General features: G+C 34.6%; 1 protein-coding gene across 2 annotated transcripts in view; it reads left to right on the top strand.

Moving 5' to 3' along the window:
• The window catches only part of LOC121413233 (proteasome assembly chaperone 1-like), a 52,098-nt gene that overhangs the window by 13,232 nt on the left and 18,026 nt on the right, over positions 1-20,840 (top strand). For both annotated transcript variants that reach the window (XM_041605977.1, XM_041605978.1), the window contains exons 2-4: positions 12,738-12,832; positions 16,059-16,170; positions 20,390-20,471. In XM_041605977.1, the coding sequence (XP_041461911.1) occupies positions 12,738-12,832; positions 16,059-16,170; positions 20,390-20,471 (289 nt within the window). The remainder of the gene's footprint in view (positions 1-12,737; positions 12,833-16,058; positions 16,171-20,389; positions 20,472-20,840) is intronic.

The raw sequence follows: 20,840 nt of genomic DNA on the forward strand, positions 1-20,840 counted from the left end.
TCACAGAATACTTCGCGCATGCGCAGTGCTCCCAAAATCCCTTAATCTCGTACGTCCACATGGCTCGTCTCAGAAAACGAAAGGTCTCAAATAACAGGCTGTAACCGTTGTTGGTATGACACTGCCAGGGCTCCCACGGTCCTGGAAAATCCTTGAAAATCCTGGAAAAATTTGTGGTCCTGGAAAGTCAGGGAAAAGTCAGGGAATTTGGAAAATTTGTGAAAAGTCATGGAAAAGTCATGGAATTGCATTTACCTCATGGCTATGGCAGCTTTCCATTTTGCCGTGTCTCGCAAATTCCTCATATATCCAACGGTGATATATGATTTTGGTGTCTAAACTATGGTTTAAATGGTCAAATAATATATAAGGACAAGTTACAAAGACACTCATTGGTCTAGTATAGTGTTCAAAATTCCAAGATGGCTTCCAAAAATGGAGTACAAAATGTCTGATGTTACTTTTTTTTTATAAAAGGACATAGTTTGTTCAATATCTGTCTGGGGAATATGAGTTTGGTGTCTAAACCATGGTTTAAAGGGTCAAGAAATACACTATGGTTAGTTACAAGACCAGTCAGTTGCCTGTATTTTCAAAAATCCAAGATGACTTAGTGTTAGGGCTCGCAAGGTTGAAATAACATTTAATAAAAAATGTTTTTTGTGAATACATGTAGGAACAGCCACAATCCACATTCCTCACTCAAAATACACATGGCCATGAATAAATTGATTGCTCCTGACATTTAATTTGGACAACCAGACTACAGAAAATTTCATCTTATTTGCAATGATATAAGATGCCAATCAGTCAATGTATTTTGATATGTCACAATTTGTAACCAGTTTTGTGTTCTTAGTTGTTTTTAGAGAATTTAGATTTCAAGTTTTGTACAATTTTATTCAACATTCATGGCAATTAGTTGACATATCAGGTCACAGCTGATCAAGCACTACCAGCATGGCTATCAGAACACAATACATTCAAAAGGTTCTGAATCTCTTAGTTACACAAGATGTTTCAATTGCTATTTTAGCATCAAATAATGTGTCCTCTCTGGAAAAGTTACTTGAAAATGAAGTTTAATGAAATACCAAAATAGGCGTCAAATGTCTGATTTTCAAGATATCCTCATTATTTTTGGAGCATACATGTATATAGAAATACACTTGTAAAAGCTGGTGTCCTCAAGTTGTATCACAAATGGCCTCATTTTTTTGTAATGTAGAGTGAAATGCAGCACTGTGTTGGGAATTTTAGGATGAGGATGTCTTTGTTACAATTAGCCTTTTTTTTCATGTCACCTTATTGTAAACTTAAAGGACAAGTCCACCCCAACAAAAACTTGATTTGAATAAAAAGAGAAAAATTCAACAAGCATAACACTCAAAATTTCATCAAAATCGGATGTAAATGTAAGAAAGTTATGACATTTTTAAGTTTCGCTTATTTTTAACAACACAGTTATATGAACGAGCCAGTTACATCCAAATGAGAGAGTTGATGATGTCACTATTTCTTTTTTTTTTTTATTGTTTGAAATATGAAATATTTTGATTTTCTCGTCATTGTCATGTGAAATGAAGTTTCATTCCTCCCTGAACACATGGAATTCCATTATTTTAACATTTTGTGCGTCAGGCAAGGAGGTCCTAATCATCAAATTCGTAAAAATTGAAATATTGCATAATTCAAATAATAAAAAACAAAAGAAATAGTGAGTGAGTGACATCATTGACTCATTTGGATGTAACTGGCTCGTTCATATAACTATTTTGTTAAAAATAAGCGAAACTTTGAAATATCATAATTTTCTTATTTTACATCAGATTTTGATGAAATCTTTAGCATTGTGCTTGTCTGGTTTTTCTCTATTGATTCAAATCAACATTTTTCTGAGGTGGACTTGAACTTTAAATGTCACTCTTTTGTAATAATTGGCTCATGTGTGACATATGTAAAGTGTTTCATATTCATATAATTCAGGGTTCCCCCAGAAATTTGAAAACAAAATTCCATGACTTTTATGTGGAAGTTTTGTAATAAAAGTTAATTCAGGATCCTAATTTCAATATGCTGGAAAAAATTGACATTCACATCTATTGTATAGTTCACTTTTGTGACAAGATCTGCATGCTATGCTCTGAAAATTTGGAAATAATACATGGAAATCTGTCAGTTCATGAAATTGCATGAGTTTGTGTTCAAGACAATTTTGAATCTTGATGTTGGTGAAACGAAAATGGTACTGTACCCTGGTCAGAAACAGACCATATACCAATGATAATACATGTAGATGTACATGTCATGAGTAAGGCAGTGGGTGGAATGGATTGCTGTCAGGGGAGGTTATGGAGGCCATCATAATGTGTCTGATTTTGGAAACCAGAAAGCAAGTCATGGAAAAGTCATGGAAAAGTCATGGAAAAGTCATGGAATTCTGTTTTCAAATTTCTGTGGGAACCCTGCACTGCATTCTTACATGAGTAGGATGGGGTAGGATGTAAAATAGACCTTTGTTTATTTTTAGATGAAAGAAAAGCAATCAGAGTATTTATAAGCAAAATATCATAACCATTATAAAATAAAATTCTGAGAAAATAATATCCGATATAAAAAGCAGTGCTTTTTATAAGGAGTATAAATGGGTGATTTTTGGTTTTACTGTGGGAACATTTTTTTTGTGTTCCTTTTACCTTATCTCAACATGAAATGACAATATTTTTTGTCTCGGGTCCGAGAAAAAAAGTGTGCCGGGCCAAAATCCAAAATGGCCGCCAAAATCCCCCAAAATCACAGTTTTGGCCACAACTTCTTTATTTGATGGTCTTTTTCTCTGGTTTTGGTGTCTATTCATATGATTTAGGGGGCAGGCAATTTGTTTTTCCTATAATTAGCACTTTTAAACCATTATTTGTAAATTTTCCCATTTTTATAGCCTTTTTTCAGCCAAATATAGGTTTAATCGTCCTGGAGTTCTTGGATATTAGATGGTATGGGGTCAACAATAGCAAGCAGCTTCATAGAGCTATGTATTGCTTTTATTCCTCTACGATGGGTTTTACGGATATTTGTGAAATATATCTTATTAAATAAAAAAAATGTGAATTATCCATAGGGGCTATACAGTATACAATGTACTGTTACTGTACATACTACACTGCATATTTCCATCCATTGACCATCATGACATATGATATGACAAGGCCTGTACTATAGTGTCATAGAAATAAGCTCTTAAGGTTTAAAATTAGATTGTGAATTTGATTGCTTGTCAGCTGATGTACATGACGAAACCAGCAACGTAAATTGCACATAAAATATCACATATCATATATACATGTACGTACATCACATATCTACATGTAGCCATATCTTCTTCATTTGGAGGCTTTTTTTACCTGGTTGTGATGTCAAACTGGCCTGTGTTTATGGGGTCAGGTAACTTTATAATCATGATAATGTTGATCAACAGCCAATCAGAACCAAGGATTCCATGTAAGTTACCATTAAAGGTAAATGCTAGTTTTGGTAACGATATCAAAATGAGTTCGTACAGAATCCAATGAAATGACCACTAAAGTGTCTGTTTGTATAAATAAAACGAATGTGCCAAAGGATTCTGGAAGAAATTGTGTAATTGCTGAAAAATCAGCAAATAAGCACGAGATTCGGGTAGGGCGTCAGGCCCGAAACCCTAAGCAATAATAATACACTGTCCCACGTGCGCTTATCTGTGTTGGGGATTTTCGGTGTAAACATTTTTCAGCGTAGATTTCAAGATTTCACAAAGTCCAGTTAATGTAACTGTACCAGATCTAGATCCTCGATGATATACTGGCAATTAAGCCTTGTTTTACAGACTTTCTCATGAAATCAGTGTTAACTGCAACTACTGGAATTTCTCTTTAAGTTAACATAATGGTCAATTTTTATGCAACGAGGCCCAGAATATCTACAGTGTAAATGCCATGATGTGGGGATAATTACCTTTCTCTGACCCCTGAATTAGAATATTTGACAAAACATGTCCTCAGTTTCTGAGACAAAACATATCTTAAATTTCTGAGGCATCTAATTCTAAACCTAAGAGCTCATTTCTACAAGTACATAACACTAGTTTATACATGCCTTGTCATGGTGGCCAATGCATTTATGCAGTGCAATACATTGTATGTACAGTACATTGTATACTGTATAGCCCCTAAGGATTACCGGTAGTAACGTTTTTTTTAATTTAAGATATATTTCACAAATATCCGTAAAACCCATAGTAGAGGAATAAAAGCGATATAGCTCTATGAAGCTGCTTGCTATTGTTGACCTCGTACCATCTAATATCCAAGAATCCCAGGACGATAAAATCTACTTTTTGGCTGAAAAAAGGCAATAAAAATTGAAAAATTTAGGTATAATTACCTTTTTAACTCTACAAATAATGGTTTAAAAGTACTAATTATATGAAAAACAAATTGCCTGCCCCCAAATACATATGAATAGACACCAAAACCAAAGAAAAAGACCACCAAACAAAGAAGTTGTGGCCAAAACTGTGATTTTGGGTGGTTTTGGCGGCCATTTTGGATTTTGGCCCGGCACACTTTTTTCTCGGACCCAAGACAAAAAATATTGTCATTTCATGTTGAGATACATTACAAGGAATAAAAAAAAACTGTTCCCGTATTGAAATTACAAAAGTATTTTTGACCCATGTATAGCCCACTCCTATTTTTATCAGGAACACCTGATAACCATGTTATCAGGTTTGTCTGTCTTACCGTAAATGTTACTGCAATTACAGTGATTGGATCTTTTACAACAGTGAATCTTTTTAAAAGTTTTATTGGGTTTTCATAATTTTGTATAACAAATCACATATAATTATTAAAAGTAATTTAAAATATAACAATAAATAAGAGAAGAAAAAAGGCAGCATACACATTATTAGTTTAAGAAAAAGTACAGCTTATCTACAGATATTACTCGCAGTCACTTTGTCTCTTCTATGTATTCTTCATCTCCTTTTATTAAATTCCCTCTGAAGAAGGCATATTAAGATTTTCTTCAGTCACAAAAATTGATGATAGAATATCTTACAACTTAAATCTCTATATCCGAAAATGGCTTGTAAGTTTATTATTTTTCTTGGCAATACGATATTCAATATCCTTGCTATTACCACAGTGAATTAAGTTGCTGGAGGCATCATGTTTTCCATCTGTTTGTGCACCGTTTGTCTGTCCATCTGTTTACAGTTCTCATTATCGCGACAACAGCTAAACTATATATTTGTTATCTGATTTTGAGAAAATTTTCAGCATTTTGCTCCGTGAATATTACTCTATTTATTAAAATAGAAATACATGTATTTTCAGCCTGGACGTTCCGTTTATTAGGGAAACTAACTGGACAATACTTTGTTGATTAAAAATTGCTACTCTGTAGTTTTTACTTTGTTTTGTAGTGGTGATAATATTAGTAGTTTTAGTACTTTATTATCATTAGCATCATTGTTATATGATTATGAATTACTTAGTTTGTTGTCAATTATCATGATTACTATTTTTATTATCACTATCTTGTCATTATTATTATTATTGTTATTATCATCATTATTATAAGCGTCATTGTTATGAACAGTATTACTAGTAGTAGTACAGTGTAGTAGTAGTAGTAGTAGTAGTAGCAGTAGTAGTAGCAGCAGTAGTGTAGTAGTAGTACATGTAGTAATAGTAGTAGTAGTAGTGTAGTAGAGTTGTACTCCGACTTTCTTCTTCTTCTTCAGTCTTCTTCTTATCATTATCATTTAGGCGTACATATATAAAGATTACTAATATTATTATTAAATATTAGTAATAGTAGTACTAGTAGTAGTAGTAGTAGTAGTAGTAGTAGTAGTAGTAGTAGTAGTAGTAGTAGTAGTAGTAGTAGTAGAGTAGTAGCAGAAGTAGTAGGCCTATATTTTAATTCATCGTTTAGAATAATTTTGAAACACTGGACTTCTGCATGCTGTAGATTCTCCTTCGTTTTGTACTATTATCATTCTTGTCTTATCATTATCATTACTGCTCACTAAATTACTTTAGGATATCAATTACCCGAATTGTGGATTTTTCACCTCCTTTTGTACATCGGGAACTTACTATAATATGTAATATGACTGTTATCCTCATATTTCTGGGCGTTTTAAAGCAGGGAACAACTAAATGTCATAAAACTTTGACAATTTTGAAAATATGCAGCAATGGAATACGGGTCAATCCACGTCAAATCAACCAATTTTCAGACAATTTGTCACCCGACCCCCTTCGATTTTCTTTAAACTCGCACCAAATGTTCCCCCAAGTGTCTGACGGAAAAATCTAAAATATATTGCCCCAAGGTCAAATGGTTGCTAAGATACGGCCTCCCTTAGCAACCAATGCGTGGACAAACAACCACGTTTTAAAAAAATTTGATATTTTTGATTGACTGCTGCAACCAAGTTTGATGAGGTAGAGTGCTTATTTTCTCGAAATTGGAAGAACGTTTTTGTCTTAACATGCACAGTATATTATGGCACGGATCTGACCAGCCGTTATTGCGCACGAGGTCGCCGAAAATGGTGTTGAGCGTCCAAGTCAGTGATTTTGGGTGCACTTTTGGAAGCTCATAACTTCCAAATTCAATTAGCTTAGATCCCAATATTATGCATACTTGAAGACTATCACTTGCTCAACAGACCTACAAAAAATTGGCCCAAACGTGCTCGTCATTTTCTTGTAGGTCACATCTTTATCTTTTGACCTTGAAATTGATCTAAAAGTGGCTGAAAATACTATTTTAAGGCATTTTCAGCTATATTTAGAATTTCAAGGTCAAAAGATATTAAGATGTGACTTTATGTATTATTTGGATATTAAAAGGCAACCTGAAATGAACATGATTTGCAATTATCAGCTTAAAATCATCATTTGTGTTGAAACAACACATACCGGTAATATGAAAGTCAGTGTAAAAACCTTTAACAATAGGATATTGGCAGATTAAAGATTTTGGGTGAATTTCAGCCATTTCTTCAAGGTCATTGTGTTGTAAAAAAAATGAATTAATACTAGATCATCCAAGTACTCATTATGGCCTATCAATACTGCAAATATCAACATGATCAGGCTTTTAGTCTGTGAGAAAATCAATTCTGAAATGTGTTGTAAAGCTCACGGGTGTTGTGAATATGCTAATTTAAGGCATTTACAGCTATTTTTAGATCAATGTCAAGGTCAAAAGGTAGAGATTTTGCTTTGTTTGTTATTTGGATATTGAAATAGAACCTAAAAGGAACAAGATTGGCAATTATCAGCTTAAAATAATCATTTGTGTTGAAAGGGCACACAAGTGAAAGTGCGTGTAAATACAGTTTAGCGCCCTATAATCACGGAAAATCGACCTGATTTATTGTTTTTAATGATTTTCAGCTGTATTTTTAAAGGTCTTTGCCAAATAGTCAAACTATTTGTGATGCATATCCTTTTAGTACTAATTACAGACTACCATTACAGACAATACCAGTATTTGTTGGCTTTTCATTTCTGATTTATTGCAATTTGAAATGTGCTTATAAACTGTAGGGGAAGGCGGGGTAAGTTGAGCATAGGGGCAAGTTGAGCCACCAGCCCCAGGCCAATAATGAATGAGTCAGACATTGTGGTGGTGTCATGTATTGATGACCCATAGCATAATCCCTAACCCCACCACATTGTTTCCAACTTTGAAACAAAAAGTAGTTTTTTAGAGGGAAAAATATGAATTTCAGCCAAAAAAGTAAAAAAGAGTGTGAAATAGATAAGTGCTTTATAAACACACGCGTCTTTGAATATAATAAAGACATGATAACAATATTATTAGTCCAGGTATGGATCTTCATTCTTGTCATAGTCTTTTATATGATGGATGCATAATAAATTTGTGGATACAAAATTATCGCACTAAGTTCAGACTGGGGTAAGTTGAGCCAAACAGCATGGGGCAAGTTGAGCCATGGTAATTCCTATGGTAATGTATCTTAAAAAACAAACAAACCATAAAATAGATTGAAATGCAGGCTGAAAGGAGCAAATATACATGACTGCTCTTTTCCTTTTACAGGATGTTAGTATTTATAGAGAATTAGCAAGTGAAAAGACTTTAAACAAAAAATTGACATGCTGGTTCTCCCCCATACATTTTGTACATAGTTTTTGTGGCTCAACTTACCCCAGAAGGTGGCTCAAACTTACCCCATATATGGGGCAAGTTGAGCCATTTGACATCGGTTTTTTCAAAGGTCACGATGACTTTCAGTGTTGGGGTAGAAAGTTATATATAGGTGGAAAATATTTCAGAAGAATGAAATTTCAAGGCAAGGTACTTATTTCGACAAGATTATTAATCATATCAATTCTAACATGCAAAAAGCAAAAACTGTCACAACTTACCCCGCCTTCCCCTATGTATTATTTTACATTTGTTTGGGGGTGTTTATGACCATTTTCGAATGCGTAAACCAGCTATTTAACATTTCGGTGACAAAAAATTTTAAGTATCCCATGAAAATATAGGTAATTGTCTATCAGTATACAGAAATTGGTGGTGCTCCTCGATGGGACTAGGGGTGATCCGTGACCTTCAACTTGGCAACTTTTAGAAAAAATCCAACTTTGAGGGCGCCCTACAAGAAAACGACGAGCACGTTTGGGCCAATTTTTGTAGGTCTGTTGAGCAAGTGATAGTCTTCAAGTATGCATAATATTGGGCTCTAAGCTAATTGAATTTGAAAGTTATGAGCTTCCCAAAGTGCACCCGAAATCACCGACTTGGAAGCTTATCACCATTTTCGGCGACCTCGTGCACAATAACGGCTGGTCAGATCTGTGCCGTAATATACTGTGCATGTTAAGACTAAAAAGTTCTTCCAATTTCGAGAAAATAAGCACTCTACCTCATCAAACTTGGTTGCAGCAGTCAATCAAATATCAAATTTTTTTAAAACTTGGTTGTTTGTCCACGCATTGGTTGCTAAGGGAGGCCGATATTAGCAACCATTTGACCTTGGGGCAAAATGTTTCAGATTTTTCCGTCAGACACTTGGGGGAACATTTGGTGCGAGTTTAAAGAAAATCGAAGGGGTCGGGTGACAAGCATTGGCTGATTTGACATGGATTGACCCATACATGTACATGTGTATGTCAGCTCTGATCTGCAACCTAATCAATTAGTAAACTGGAGAGATTTGGTTAATTATCTAATATGTTATCTTAATTTTAGTACAAATGTTGTGTTTCATTGCAACAAACATTTCTACCCATGATGTTGTCATTTTGCCAAGCATATAAATACAGTGCCAGGTATTTTTGGGGCAAAAATGTGAAATTAAATACTGTTAATTAATTAGTATAATTGATATGCATACAATAATAGATAATTATTTGATTTTCGGTACAGATATAATTATTGATGTTTCAAGGTTACAACTGCAATTTACTAGGGTGATTCAATGTTGCATTAACTTTTGACACCATTTTATGTGCAGCAGGTCCAATTTGAAAAAAACTCATTTCAAAATTCACATTTACATTGACGTCTATGTAATAATTAGCTGTTAATTAGTCATTTTAAGGAAAAATAAAGGTATTCGAGACTTCAAACTTTTCCATTATTTAGAGAATGGTAATAGCTAAAACATATCAAAAAATAAAATTTTTGACCATTTTTACCCTGTTCGCAAAATTGGACCACCTTTTGACATGCGACCATATGGGATAAGGGGAACATAATTAGCCGCAAATATTTTTTCCTTAATATGCATCTCCTTATACGAGAATCCAAACCATACAAGAAATTCTATATATGGGACTACATGTATTGTTTTTACTTAATTTCAATTCAAGAGAAAAACTATTGGCTTGTTTTGTAAAATTTTCTTTTGGATAATCTGAAGGTCATCATTTTACATCATATCAAACAAAAATTTTTAAAGTTCATTTTACATTGTCTGTGTGTGGTCTGATGTCACTCTGTAACCGTCACTCCATAACCGAGTGTGGGTATACGTTTTTTAATGAAATAATACACAATTTTTTTTACGTAATTCAGCACATTAAAGCTAGAACAACATAGAAGGGCAGGTCCAAGCTATTGTCCCCTCTGAAGCCGAAATTAAATCTTTGCCTAAATCTATCATATTGTAGGTCATTTTAAAGCTTATACTCTGAAGTTTTTTGCCCAATTTTTTTTTCTTCTGAAAACGCAAACTTAATGAATGCCAAGGTCACGATTCCAAGAAATCATTAACTAGTGTGACGTACAGGACATCACAATTTTTGATCTGCAGATAATGCAAATTATATATTTGAAAATATTTCTTTGGGGGACTTGTGCTAAGTTCATGCAAACATTTGAGAAAAAAAAATGATTTTGAAAATTAACTAATTACATGTAAGTTAATTATCTGGTGTCCAACAGGCAGTGTCCCGTACGGGGATATATGTTTTTTTAGATTCTAATTAAGAAAAAGTTTAACAGTTTTCTTCACTCTTTGGAGAGTTCTAATTTATATTACATGTACTATACATCCAAAAGTTAAAGTGAATTTACTGAATTAATTTCATGTTTAATCATATTAGCTAATTAATCTTTGTGACGCACGGGACGAATGTGTGACATACGGGACACACCAGGATTTCTATTCTAATTACATGTAGGGTCATTTCTTAATAAGGAGTAAAGATAATTCAAATTGAGATTTAATATCATATCAGTGGTTGAATATTGGTAAAAGGCTGATCATATTAAAAGTTATGATTTGTAATAAATGATAATTATTATTAATTAGCTAAGTTATTAATTAAATCTTTCATACTTATAAGGTCATTAACTTTTTTTACGTTTTGTTTAATCATAAAGAGTAATAGAAATATATATAAATCATAATCCATGTAAAAATTACTTACTTTGTTTTACATGGACCAGTTAATTATAATTTTGATGAAATTTCACTTTACTCATTCGTTTAACACATGGAATTATATGCAAGACATCTTTCATAATATAGGTTAAAAGTGTTTGCTATGTTTTGTTTCAGTGTATGCTATTATACCAATCATGATAATCCATGTACATGTATGTATATGTAAAACCTAACTTACTTTGGTTTACATAAAGTTAATTATAAATTTTGATGAAATTTCACTTTCCCCATTCGTTTTACACATGGACAAATGTCCCGTACATGTACATGTAGATCACATGTCCCATACATCACAGTGCGGATGTTTATATTTTGAGCTATTACTTAATAACACCGATGAGTTATCATTTCATTAATGGCTAATGATGAAACTTGATTAGATACAAGATGAAAACACGATAATGAGAGATTTACAGCTTTCCAATACACAAAGTTTTATGACAAACTTTTAAAAAATCAGCTTTCGTCTGCTCCTGTATGTCACAGCTCATATTAATTAAAATATTACATCGTTAATGGAATTGTAGATCACTCATTTTTTTCATGAATGAAGAGGGCACAACTGGCCTTCCAAAATCCATAAAAGATTCTCTCTTGTGCATTTAATACACAACCTTAAAGTTTCTAAATGTCCCGTACGTCACAAGTCAAATAGCTTGAACCTGCCCAGAAATACATGTAGAATCCAAGAAAATTGTGATTGCAAATTAAAATTCACAGAGTTTGAGCAATATGTTTTCTCTTCAATTATCATGTCCATTTTGCGTCACTCCATATAAAAACCATGTTTATGAATACTCATTAATTCAGTGGATCAGAGATTGCAATTGACTTTGTTTATATAATGTATTTTTAGATTCTACATGTATGTATTTTTATACGCTTGTCTAGACGGGACGTAAATGGTATCACGCTCGGTGTCCGCTGTCTGTCCGTTATCTTTTCCTTGTAAATGCCATAACTTCAGTTTAACTTAATCTAGGCTCATGTTATTTGGTGTGTGTGATACTAGCATACAGATCCCAGAATTCTATTGATTTTGAGGTCAAACATAGCCTCAAAGGTCAAGTCGCCACCTTCCACTGTTCTTGCTTGACCGATAACTCCATTTTCCATGATACAGGCAGGCGTATTTTGTGCTCGCCCAAGAGACACTTTTGTTCTGTTATGCAGGGCCCCCTTGTAAAACAATTTACTGATGGGACTACCCTGTTGAAATAGAAAATTACTGGTAAATGACTCTGTGATTTAATTTGATTTATGCATGGACAGTATCCATGTAATAGCTTCCAGTGCCTGTTTGCATGCTTGAGTACCCACCCTAAGACTGCATGGTGACACTTGTTTCATACAGCGGGTCTGTGGTTGGTGTCGTGTTGTGGGTGCTCAAGCATGCAAACGGTATATTTATGTATTACCCGTATAGTTTATGATTTGAAATTCTTTAATCTTAATTGCACTTTTTGTTCTGATGACAATTTTTGTGTTTTTTAATTGAACATTACAATAAAAATAATTGAATTGAATTGAAAAAAGTAAATAAACTTCAGGAAATATGGGATTTAAAATTTTGATTCCAAAGAGCCTATGCTGGGTTCCTAGATTATTCATGTTTCTTTTGCAGCTTCGGCATACAAATGCGCCAGCCAATCATGTTCCTGTTATCATTTTCAGTTCATCATGAATTTTTAAGAGCTCCCATTGACAATGTCAATTGTCATGTTTGATAATGATTTATTATCTTTGCTTCCAGAGCTCCTGTGTTTAGATGGATTGAAAAACTTCTCAATGGTGCTAGAAAGCTGGAGTGTGAATGTCTTCTTATTGCAATTGGGCCTGTTGCATCAGGTAAGACCACTCTCATTATAAAACTGTAACTGATGTGGGACTACATGAAGATGACATTGCCTGTGATTTTAGAACTATAAAGATTGTGTCGAAGTGTGAAAACAAACAACAACAAAAATCAAAATATCAATAATTTTAGTGTGACAAATTAATAGACAAACAATAAGAATAGGAGTGTGTGTTGCAGTTGGCAATGTGACCAAGATGCAGGGCTGCTAAATCTCATGCAGTTCACCCCATTCTCACTTTGTCAAGCTGATCACGTATGTGACCTCTCTTACTAAATAATATTTAGAAAGTAAACTGTCAGAACACCTCTTGCAGTCTTGCCAGAATTGCACAATTAGATATAATACACTGTTACCAAAATGTAGCAACACTGTGCTGAGTTTGAAAATAACTATTGAATAATTCACAAAAAACATTATTCATGTGCTAATCAAATATTTTGTTCATTGACCCTACATTGTATGTAAATGACATTTGACCTTGATCATGTGACCTAAGACTTGTGCAAGATAATCAGTGATGCTTCATTACCCTTACACCCTGTACGTCAACATTTCATGAACTACAAAGTAGATCCAGAAACACTTTAACCCTACATGTTAATCTCCCGGGGTATTTTGATTCTTGTCATTCCGGGGGGGGGGGGGCGGCCATTATGTCCCCCGTAAGATCTCGGCTGTGGATTGCGCGATCAAGACGAAAATTTGCATGATGGTAGAGAATGATGTAATCTACGCAGAACTTGCATTGGTAAATTTCACTAAATTCATATATTTTTATTTTATATGAATTAATTATGCTATTTATTCATGAAATCATACTTTTGCTCTGATTCACTAAATAAAGCTCCTAGAATACTATTTGTAGGTGAAAATATTCTTTATAGCATTCCTAACAATTGTGAATAAAAAAAATTCTAGTACATGTACCAAGAACGATTTCTTATGTATTTTATTGTTTTTTAAAATTTCTTATGTAATTCTTTGTTTTATTTTACTTTTTGTTTTTTATTGTTTTTTCGATGGAAATTATTCCAGACTTAATTCTGATCTTAAACAAGGCAAAATTAATTAAGTTTAATCAGTAAAAGTACAAATAATTATCCAGGATGTTCGTAATACTTGATTACTCTTACATACAAGTACCGGTATATGATAATGATAATAGTATACCCAGGGTAGCTACTTCAGTTCAATAAACTGTTCTTCCAGCGGGCCCTGCTATTGTCACCCTGCTGGCTTTAGCTTGGCTACCTGGGCTGCGTTTATGCGACCTCGACCCAGAATCATGATTTGAATCACCATTTGAATCATGATTCAAAACAGCAGCATGAATCACGATCTGATAGAATCAGCGTTTATACGACCATCTTTCTAACGCTGTTTCTCCCTGAATTCGGGCCGATCCAGTGCGCATCACAGTGCGCAGTTTGACCCAGGAAGTATAGGTCAACATTTTCGCACGTGTTTCTAACTTCACGTCGGCTGCTAGATTTTTGCTGCCGCCGGAGCTAACGCGCGATCGTTTGTGCAAGTGCAACGCTTACTCGGCTTCCGAAAAATAAATCTTTTACTTCCAGAATTCCGTGTATTGTACCTCGTATTGTTTTTGATCGGAACCAGAAGGGGTCATCATCCTCCCTCCCACCTCCCGATCGATTTTTCTTGTCTATGATGGTCCTGTACTGGGCACGAATTCTGTTAATTTTGTCTCGACAGGCGGTGCCACATCTCCGTTGAAATCCCTCCCTCGCAAGCGCCGCTGAAAGGGATCGTCTTATTTCTGTGAATCCCGGTAAGGGATGCTTGTGCTTCAGGCTGAGCCCAAAGCACAAGCAGAGCCCTGAGTTCATCGTCAGTCCAATTTGTGCCTTTGGAACTTGAAGAAATGATGGATGAAAACAATGAAATATACAAATGACGCTACAGTACAACCCCGGGGGTACAATACACAGAATGATAATTCCTAAATGCTGGCAATACTGCTACACGAAAATTAACCTGCACGAAACACAGCGCGCGCCTTTGAGTCGAACCCGGAAGAAGCACGACACAATGACGTCATAGAATCATGATTCAAATCACGATATCGTTCATACGACCTTTTTCGTTCGTGATTCTACAGAAACGTCTTTCCAAACGCCCCTTTTTTTGTGTTTCATGTTTGTGATTCTAATCATGATTATATTCAATTTCGACTAAACGCAATCGTGATTCTGCAGAATCGTGATTTGAATCATGATTCTAATCATGATTCTAGGGTAAAAAAGTGTCGAATAAACGCACCCCTGGGTGCTCAAGCAGACAAGGATTTTCTTCCAACCAGGTACCCATTCACCTTGAATACCAAGGTTGATTCTTGAGTGCCGCAGCACTACATTGTAGTTTCATGAACTTGGTTCATACTTTGACATTTCAAAAACTTCACCTTGGTTCAGATTTCAATGTTGACAATGCCGTTGCCATTAAAATTGGCGCTTACGTTATTCATGCGCCGATATTCAGGAGAGACAATAATTAATACCCTCTGAGGCAAGACTCATATTTCCTGGGCATTCACCCTTCCTTTTGTTAAAGAAGAATGAAACCATTGGAACAAGATAGCTCGTGTGAAAACAAAAAAATAAAAGAAACAGACCAACGAAAGTTTGAGAAAAATCGGACAAATAATGAGAAAGTTATGAGCATTTGAATATTGCAATCACTAATGCTATGGAGATAGCAAATTGGCAATGCAACAAAGATGTGTGATGTCACTTGTGAACAAGTCTCCCCATTACTTTAATATATATTTCACTTGAATTGCCTCTTTTATCAAATCTATCCATAAATCATGTGTTCTTTCTACATGAGGGCATGTAATACATATTTTTTTAAGAATACATCATGGATAAAGAGTTTGTATCATCATAAGAAAAAGCAAAAAGAGACATTTTGAGGGTATTTCATAGTCCACCAAAGGGAAAATTGTTCATCAGTAACATCACACATCCTTGTCGCATCGCCAATGTGAGGATCTCCATCGCATTATTGATTGCAATATTCAAATGCTCATAACTTTCTCACTATTTGTCCGATTTTTCTCAAACTTTCTTTATTCTTATTCTTTGATTTTTCTGTTTCTACACAAGCCTATTTGTTCCAAAGGTTTCATTCCCCAATAATGTTTGCTATACCATTCAGTGTATAATTATGTTTTCTATGATTTTTTGTTGTAGGTTTTATAGATAGTTTATTTGGCTCTGAGGAGAGAGAGACTCTGTGTAGTATATCATGTGAAATAGATGATAAACAGACTAGGAAACATGCATCTGAGTCTATCGTATGGAGGTAAGATGTATATTTCACATTAAATCCCTTGGACATGTAGATATTAGTCTCTTAACCTAAATAAGATGGGGTTTGGGGGAGGGGGTGTCCCCCTCCCTAAATCTGCAATTTTTTTTTGAACGCATCGCTCCCCAGCTTTTCACTTTTAAGTCTCATGCAACTTTTGAGATAAAAATTGCATCCCCCGGGTACGTGGTTCCGAAATTACACAATATTTTATACATGTAAGTGCATGTAGACCCAGGTCAATTCCATTGTGACTTATGGGACATTTGATACTTTTTTCCACATAACTGAGGTGCATATCTGAAATAGTAGCTGCACAAACATGGATTTACTTTATTAAACTGTAAGAAGAATACTTAAACTTACTATATACAAAAATGTATGCTTTCAGCTTGGTTGAATAGGGTGCTAGATATTCAGAAATGTCATTGTGACTTATGGGACATCGATGGACCACACAAATTGGGCTCTTTTGTTCAAAGTGCCATATCTATCTCAGTTTTATGACAATGTTTTTAGATTTGGGCTTGGAGATTAACTAGTGATAGGGCTCACTAACAGTACTTGAATTGGACTTGATTCATTTCATTTGTTTCAGTAGTTGTGTGCAATCGTGTGTGACTTATGGGACAAGTGAATGTGACTGATGGGACCCTATCTCATTTCATGGAATTAACATTTCCTCTCGATGACTTTTTAAGTCAAACTTAATTTCAGCATGAATAAATATTCCCTAATAAGATGACACCTTTAATAATTCATGCCATTGTGTCAGAAATAAATTCAACAAAGGGCAGAAACATCTTTTCACGCACTTCATTTATATAAAGGGAACATTAACCAAAAAAAAGCTTCCTAACTTGTCATCAAGTTTTAAGAACTGTAATCAAATAAGTAGAAAATAAACAATTACAATCATAAATATTTAGCAAACAGATGAAAAATGAACAATTAGAAAGAATGTACACACTTTCAATTGTGACTGATGGGACATAATGATAGGACATATTTGTTACAGATGGGACAAATAAATGTGGCTTTTCTCTATCTGTCTCATACAGTATGGTAAGAAAATGACCTTTACACTACAGTGTATTACATGTGAGAAATTAAGACATTAATGCTGCCATGAACTATTAAAATCAATATTCTTGTTAATATACTCTCTTTTGTGTCAAATGCTCATATTTTTCATTAGCTGTTGATGTTTATGATAAAACAGATGGATATCAGTGCACAGGCAAATTTTTGACAAAAAATATTAAAATTTTGGCATAAATTCTTTTTAAAAAATTCATTAACTGGACTGTCTAGAAAACAGTTGAGTTGCAATCGCATTCTACTATCTAAACTGCATGTACATGTATACTTGTATAGTAAAAAGTGTATTCATTTACATGGAAGATTTACCATTGTCTGTGCAAAAAATATGAAAATAATTGATTTTCATGAAAAATCCAAGATGGCCGCCAAAATTGCCAATTTGGAACCCCATGGGACACGATTTGACAAAGGGAACATCAAGATTCATTAACTATACACTTCAGGCAATACAAAAAATGTTGGTTAAATAATATACCATGGGGATGCACCCTATCACAACTTTTTTTGCCAGCTGCTTGGGTTGATATGTCATCTCTTTCATAGAAATTCTGAATGCCTGTAAGGACATCATCATTTATAGAGTACCAAAGTGATGTTAGTTGTCATGGTGTAATGGCGGCCTGGTTCTAAACAAAATAACCTGGGGCCATTTCATAAAGCTGTTGTAAGTTAGGAGCAACTTTTCAGAATGACTAGTGATCCTTTCTTATATGCTAAAACATTGCCAATATATGATGACATTTACCACAAGGATCATCGGTCGTTCTTAAAGTTGCTCTTAAGTTACGAAAAGCTTTATGAACCAGTGCCCTTTTACGACTATCAGAATGATGGTAACAACCAAGGACAACACAAATCATTGTTTTTGCAAATACAAATGTGTAAGACGATCATGCAGCTGCGACTAGGTTTAGAACCAGCGATTTGATGTTCATGACATTATGACACCACCCTTTGGTCCTCTTTAAATGCGCATGTTCCTTTCTATTGGCAGGCGGCAGGAATGATTCTGAGAAAACTTGATTGCAAGCTTCTGAACAATTTTTTGGCATTTACAGGGGCTTTAATAGCTCTGCTCATGGTAGCCTTAAATGCATCTGAGGACTGGTGCTCTTATTTTGACAGGATCCAGAGGGTCGCTCAACTACAAAATTTGTGACTGATGGGACATTGACATAGGTTTTAATAGTTTCCATGGAACTACGTGTATATACCAAGTTCACATCATATGTAAAACAGTTGATGCATACTCTAAGGGGACAAGAAAACCAAGAGAATGATCTGGACCTAAAAAAATGACTAAAAGCTAGGGTGAAACAAACCCAATTTACCTGCACTCAGCTTTGCATTTTAGCGATCATATTCAGTTTTCTCCTTCTTTCTGGACTGGGCACACAATGCAAACTTATTTTTTGTTGTTCAATGCACTGCCTTTGATATTCAAACTGTTTTTTCTGACAGTCAGCATACTGTTCTCCAGCTTTTAAGCATTCTTGTCTCTCTCTTTGCTGTCATGGACAGCTTTAAGGTGGCATGGTTTATGAACTGTATATGTGACTTATGGGACATGTGACTTATGGGACTGAAATGTATGTCCCCCCAGTATTGCTATTTCAAGTCCAATACAGATGCAGCTTGATTTGTTGATGCAAGCATGTACTATGGTAGATAAAAAAGTCCAATACTTGTCTCCAGGATTCTATGGCAGCATATGAGGGAAACTTAATGCTCAAAACTGTGACTTATGGGACATCAAACATACACACCTTGAAATGTATTTTGTGCCTCATAGTTTCACTGCAGCATGTAAAACAATACAGCTAATGGTAAATTATTGCTTGGAGGTCACATGGACAGTGGGATTTTTCATCAGCACCCTTTGCTTGCCAGGAGCCAAGGATGGGTGAAAGTTGTACATTTTCTATGAAATCTTAGTACCACAATGCAACAGAGTGTACATTGCGTATTTTATGAATGAATGAGGGTATAGTAAATATAAGTGTGTTTTTGTAAACCTTAAACTGTATACTTATAAACAGTATAAACAAAATTGCTCCAAAAAGAAATTTTTGAAAATGGAAAAATGCAACATTTGGCTGGAATTGACCCCGGGCAGAGTTGCTCAAAAACTGGAATTTGTGTACAAATCCAATGCAAATAGTGTTTTTTTAAAGCCAAAATTCATTTTTTATGCTTTTGATGATTAAAATCAATTATTTTCATCTTGTTTATGGTGAAAAGAACGTCCCTGACAATTTTCATAGAAAAAAATAATGAAAGAACAAAAAGTCGAAAACAAAGAAATACATATTTAGAAAACACTGAAAAAAAAGAGAATAAATAATTTTTAAAAGTAAATTTGATCAAATTCTGATCAGATTCAGATTTGATCAAGAGTCTATTAACCAAAAATTCAAATTTTAAGGGTATTTTTCTAGAGCAAACTTTTTTAAATTTTGCACATAAATTAGCATAATTAATAGCTATGAGATTTTTTTGCTGAATTTGATGATATACATGTACATTAGTTTTGTATGCCATACGTAGGTAACGTGCGTGCCAATCTTTGTAGCGATTGACGGCTGAGGTCATAGGGGCGGGGGGGGGGGGGGGGGGGGGGCTAAATCAGCCCTCCCCCTCAATGTACATGTATTTAAGGTTAAACCCAATCAGACCTGAGGCCCATTTATTGTATCCCAGCCGTCACAGTGACTATGATAGGAACGGGCTCAGCAGCCAATCACAATTACGATTCCCATGGAAAACAGCAATTTTTTTTTGAAATCATGTACAGCAAGTTTTTCTGTTTGAGACAATAAGGTTTTCATGTTGCAAACACTACAGAAAATCTGTGCAGGCTCATCTCCTGAATGGAGGTAGCTGCAAATGCAGGAAAAATTAGGAGACAAAATATGATGGTCTACAGCACCTTTCTTTCTCCAAACAGAATATGCTTTGTGTCCTTTGTATTCATTGAAAGAATGGAAGACATACTCAGAGAATCCTGTTCTGTCCAAACCAATTTTGGAATTTTTAGGGTGCCAGTTGTTTGATAGAGTTCTTTACTATTTTTGTCACATGTCAGGTTATATTTGTTTTTTTTTTTTAGACGGAAGGGAAGAAATTTGTTAGCCTTGTGTCAATGCAGAGATACTGTCTCAACCCAACAAACATATTCATGGGTTCATCAGGTAAGAATAATCTTTGCATCATACAACATACATGTGGAAACACAAAGTCAGAAAAATGTTTTGGCACAACCTTATTAAGATTATCAAGACTTGTGTGAAGCATCAAACCTGGGGGAGGGGGGTGGCTACAGATTCCTGAGTTTAACCTTTTGGATTCTGAAATTATAAAGAAACTACCCTGATCCATTAGAATGTATTAAATCATGTAGGTACTGATGTTTTTGTCAAAATGTGTTTTTAAAGTTGAAAATATTTATAGATTTGCCCATCATGACATTGCAAAAGTAAGGCACTACATGTACATATCTAAATATCCCAGTAATGTAATACTATTAAATATGATATTTCAAAATACTTTGGAAAGGTACA

Source organism: Lytechinus variegatus, chromosome 4, assembly GCF_018143015.1.
Source record: "Lytechinus variegatus isolate NC3 chromosome 4, Lvar_3.0, whole genome shotgun sequence".
NCBI lineage: Eukaryota > Metazoa > Echinodermata > Echinoidea > Temnopleuroida > Toxopneustidae > Lytechinus > Lytechinus variegatus.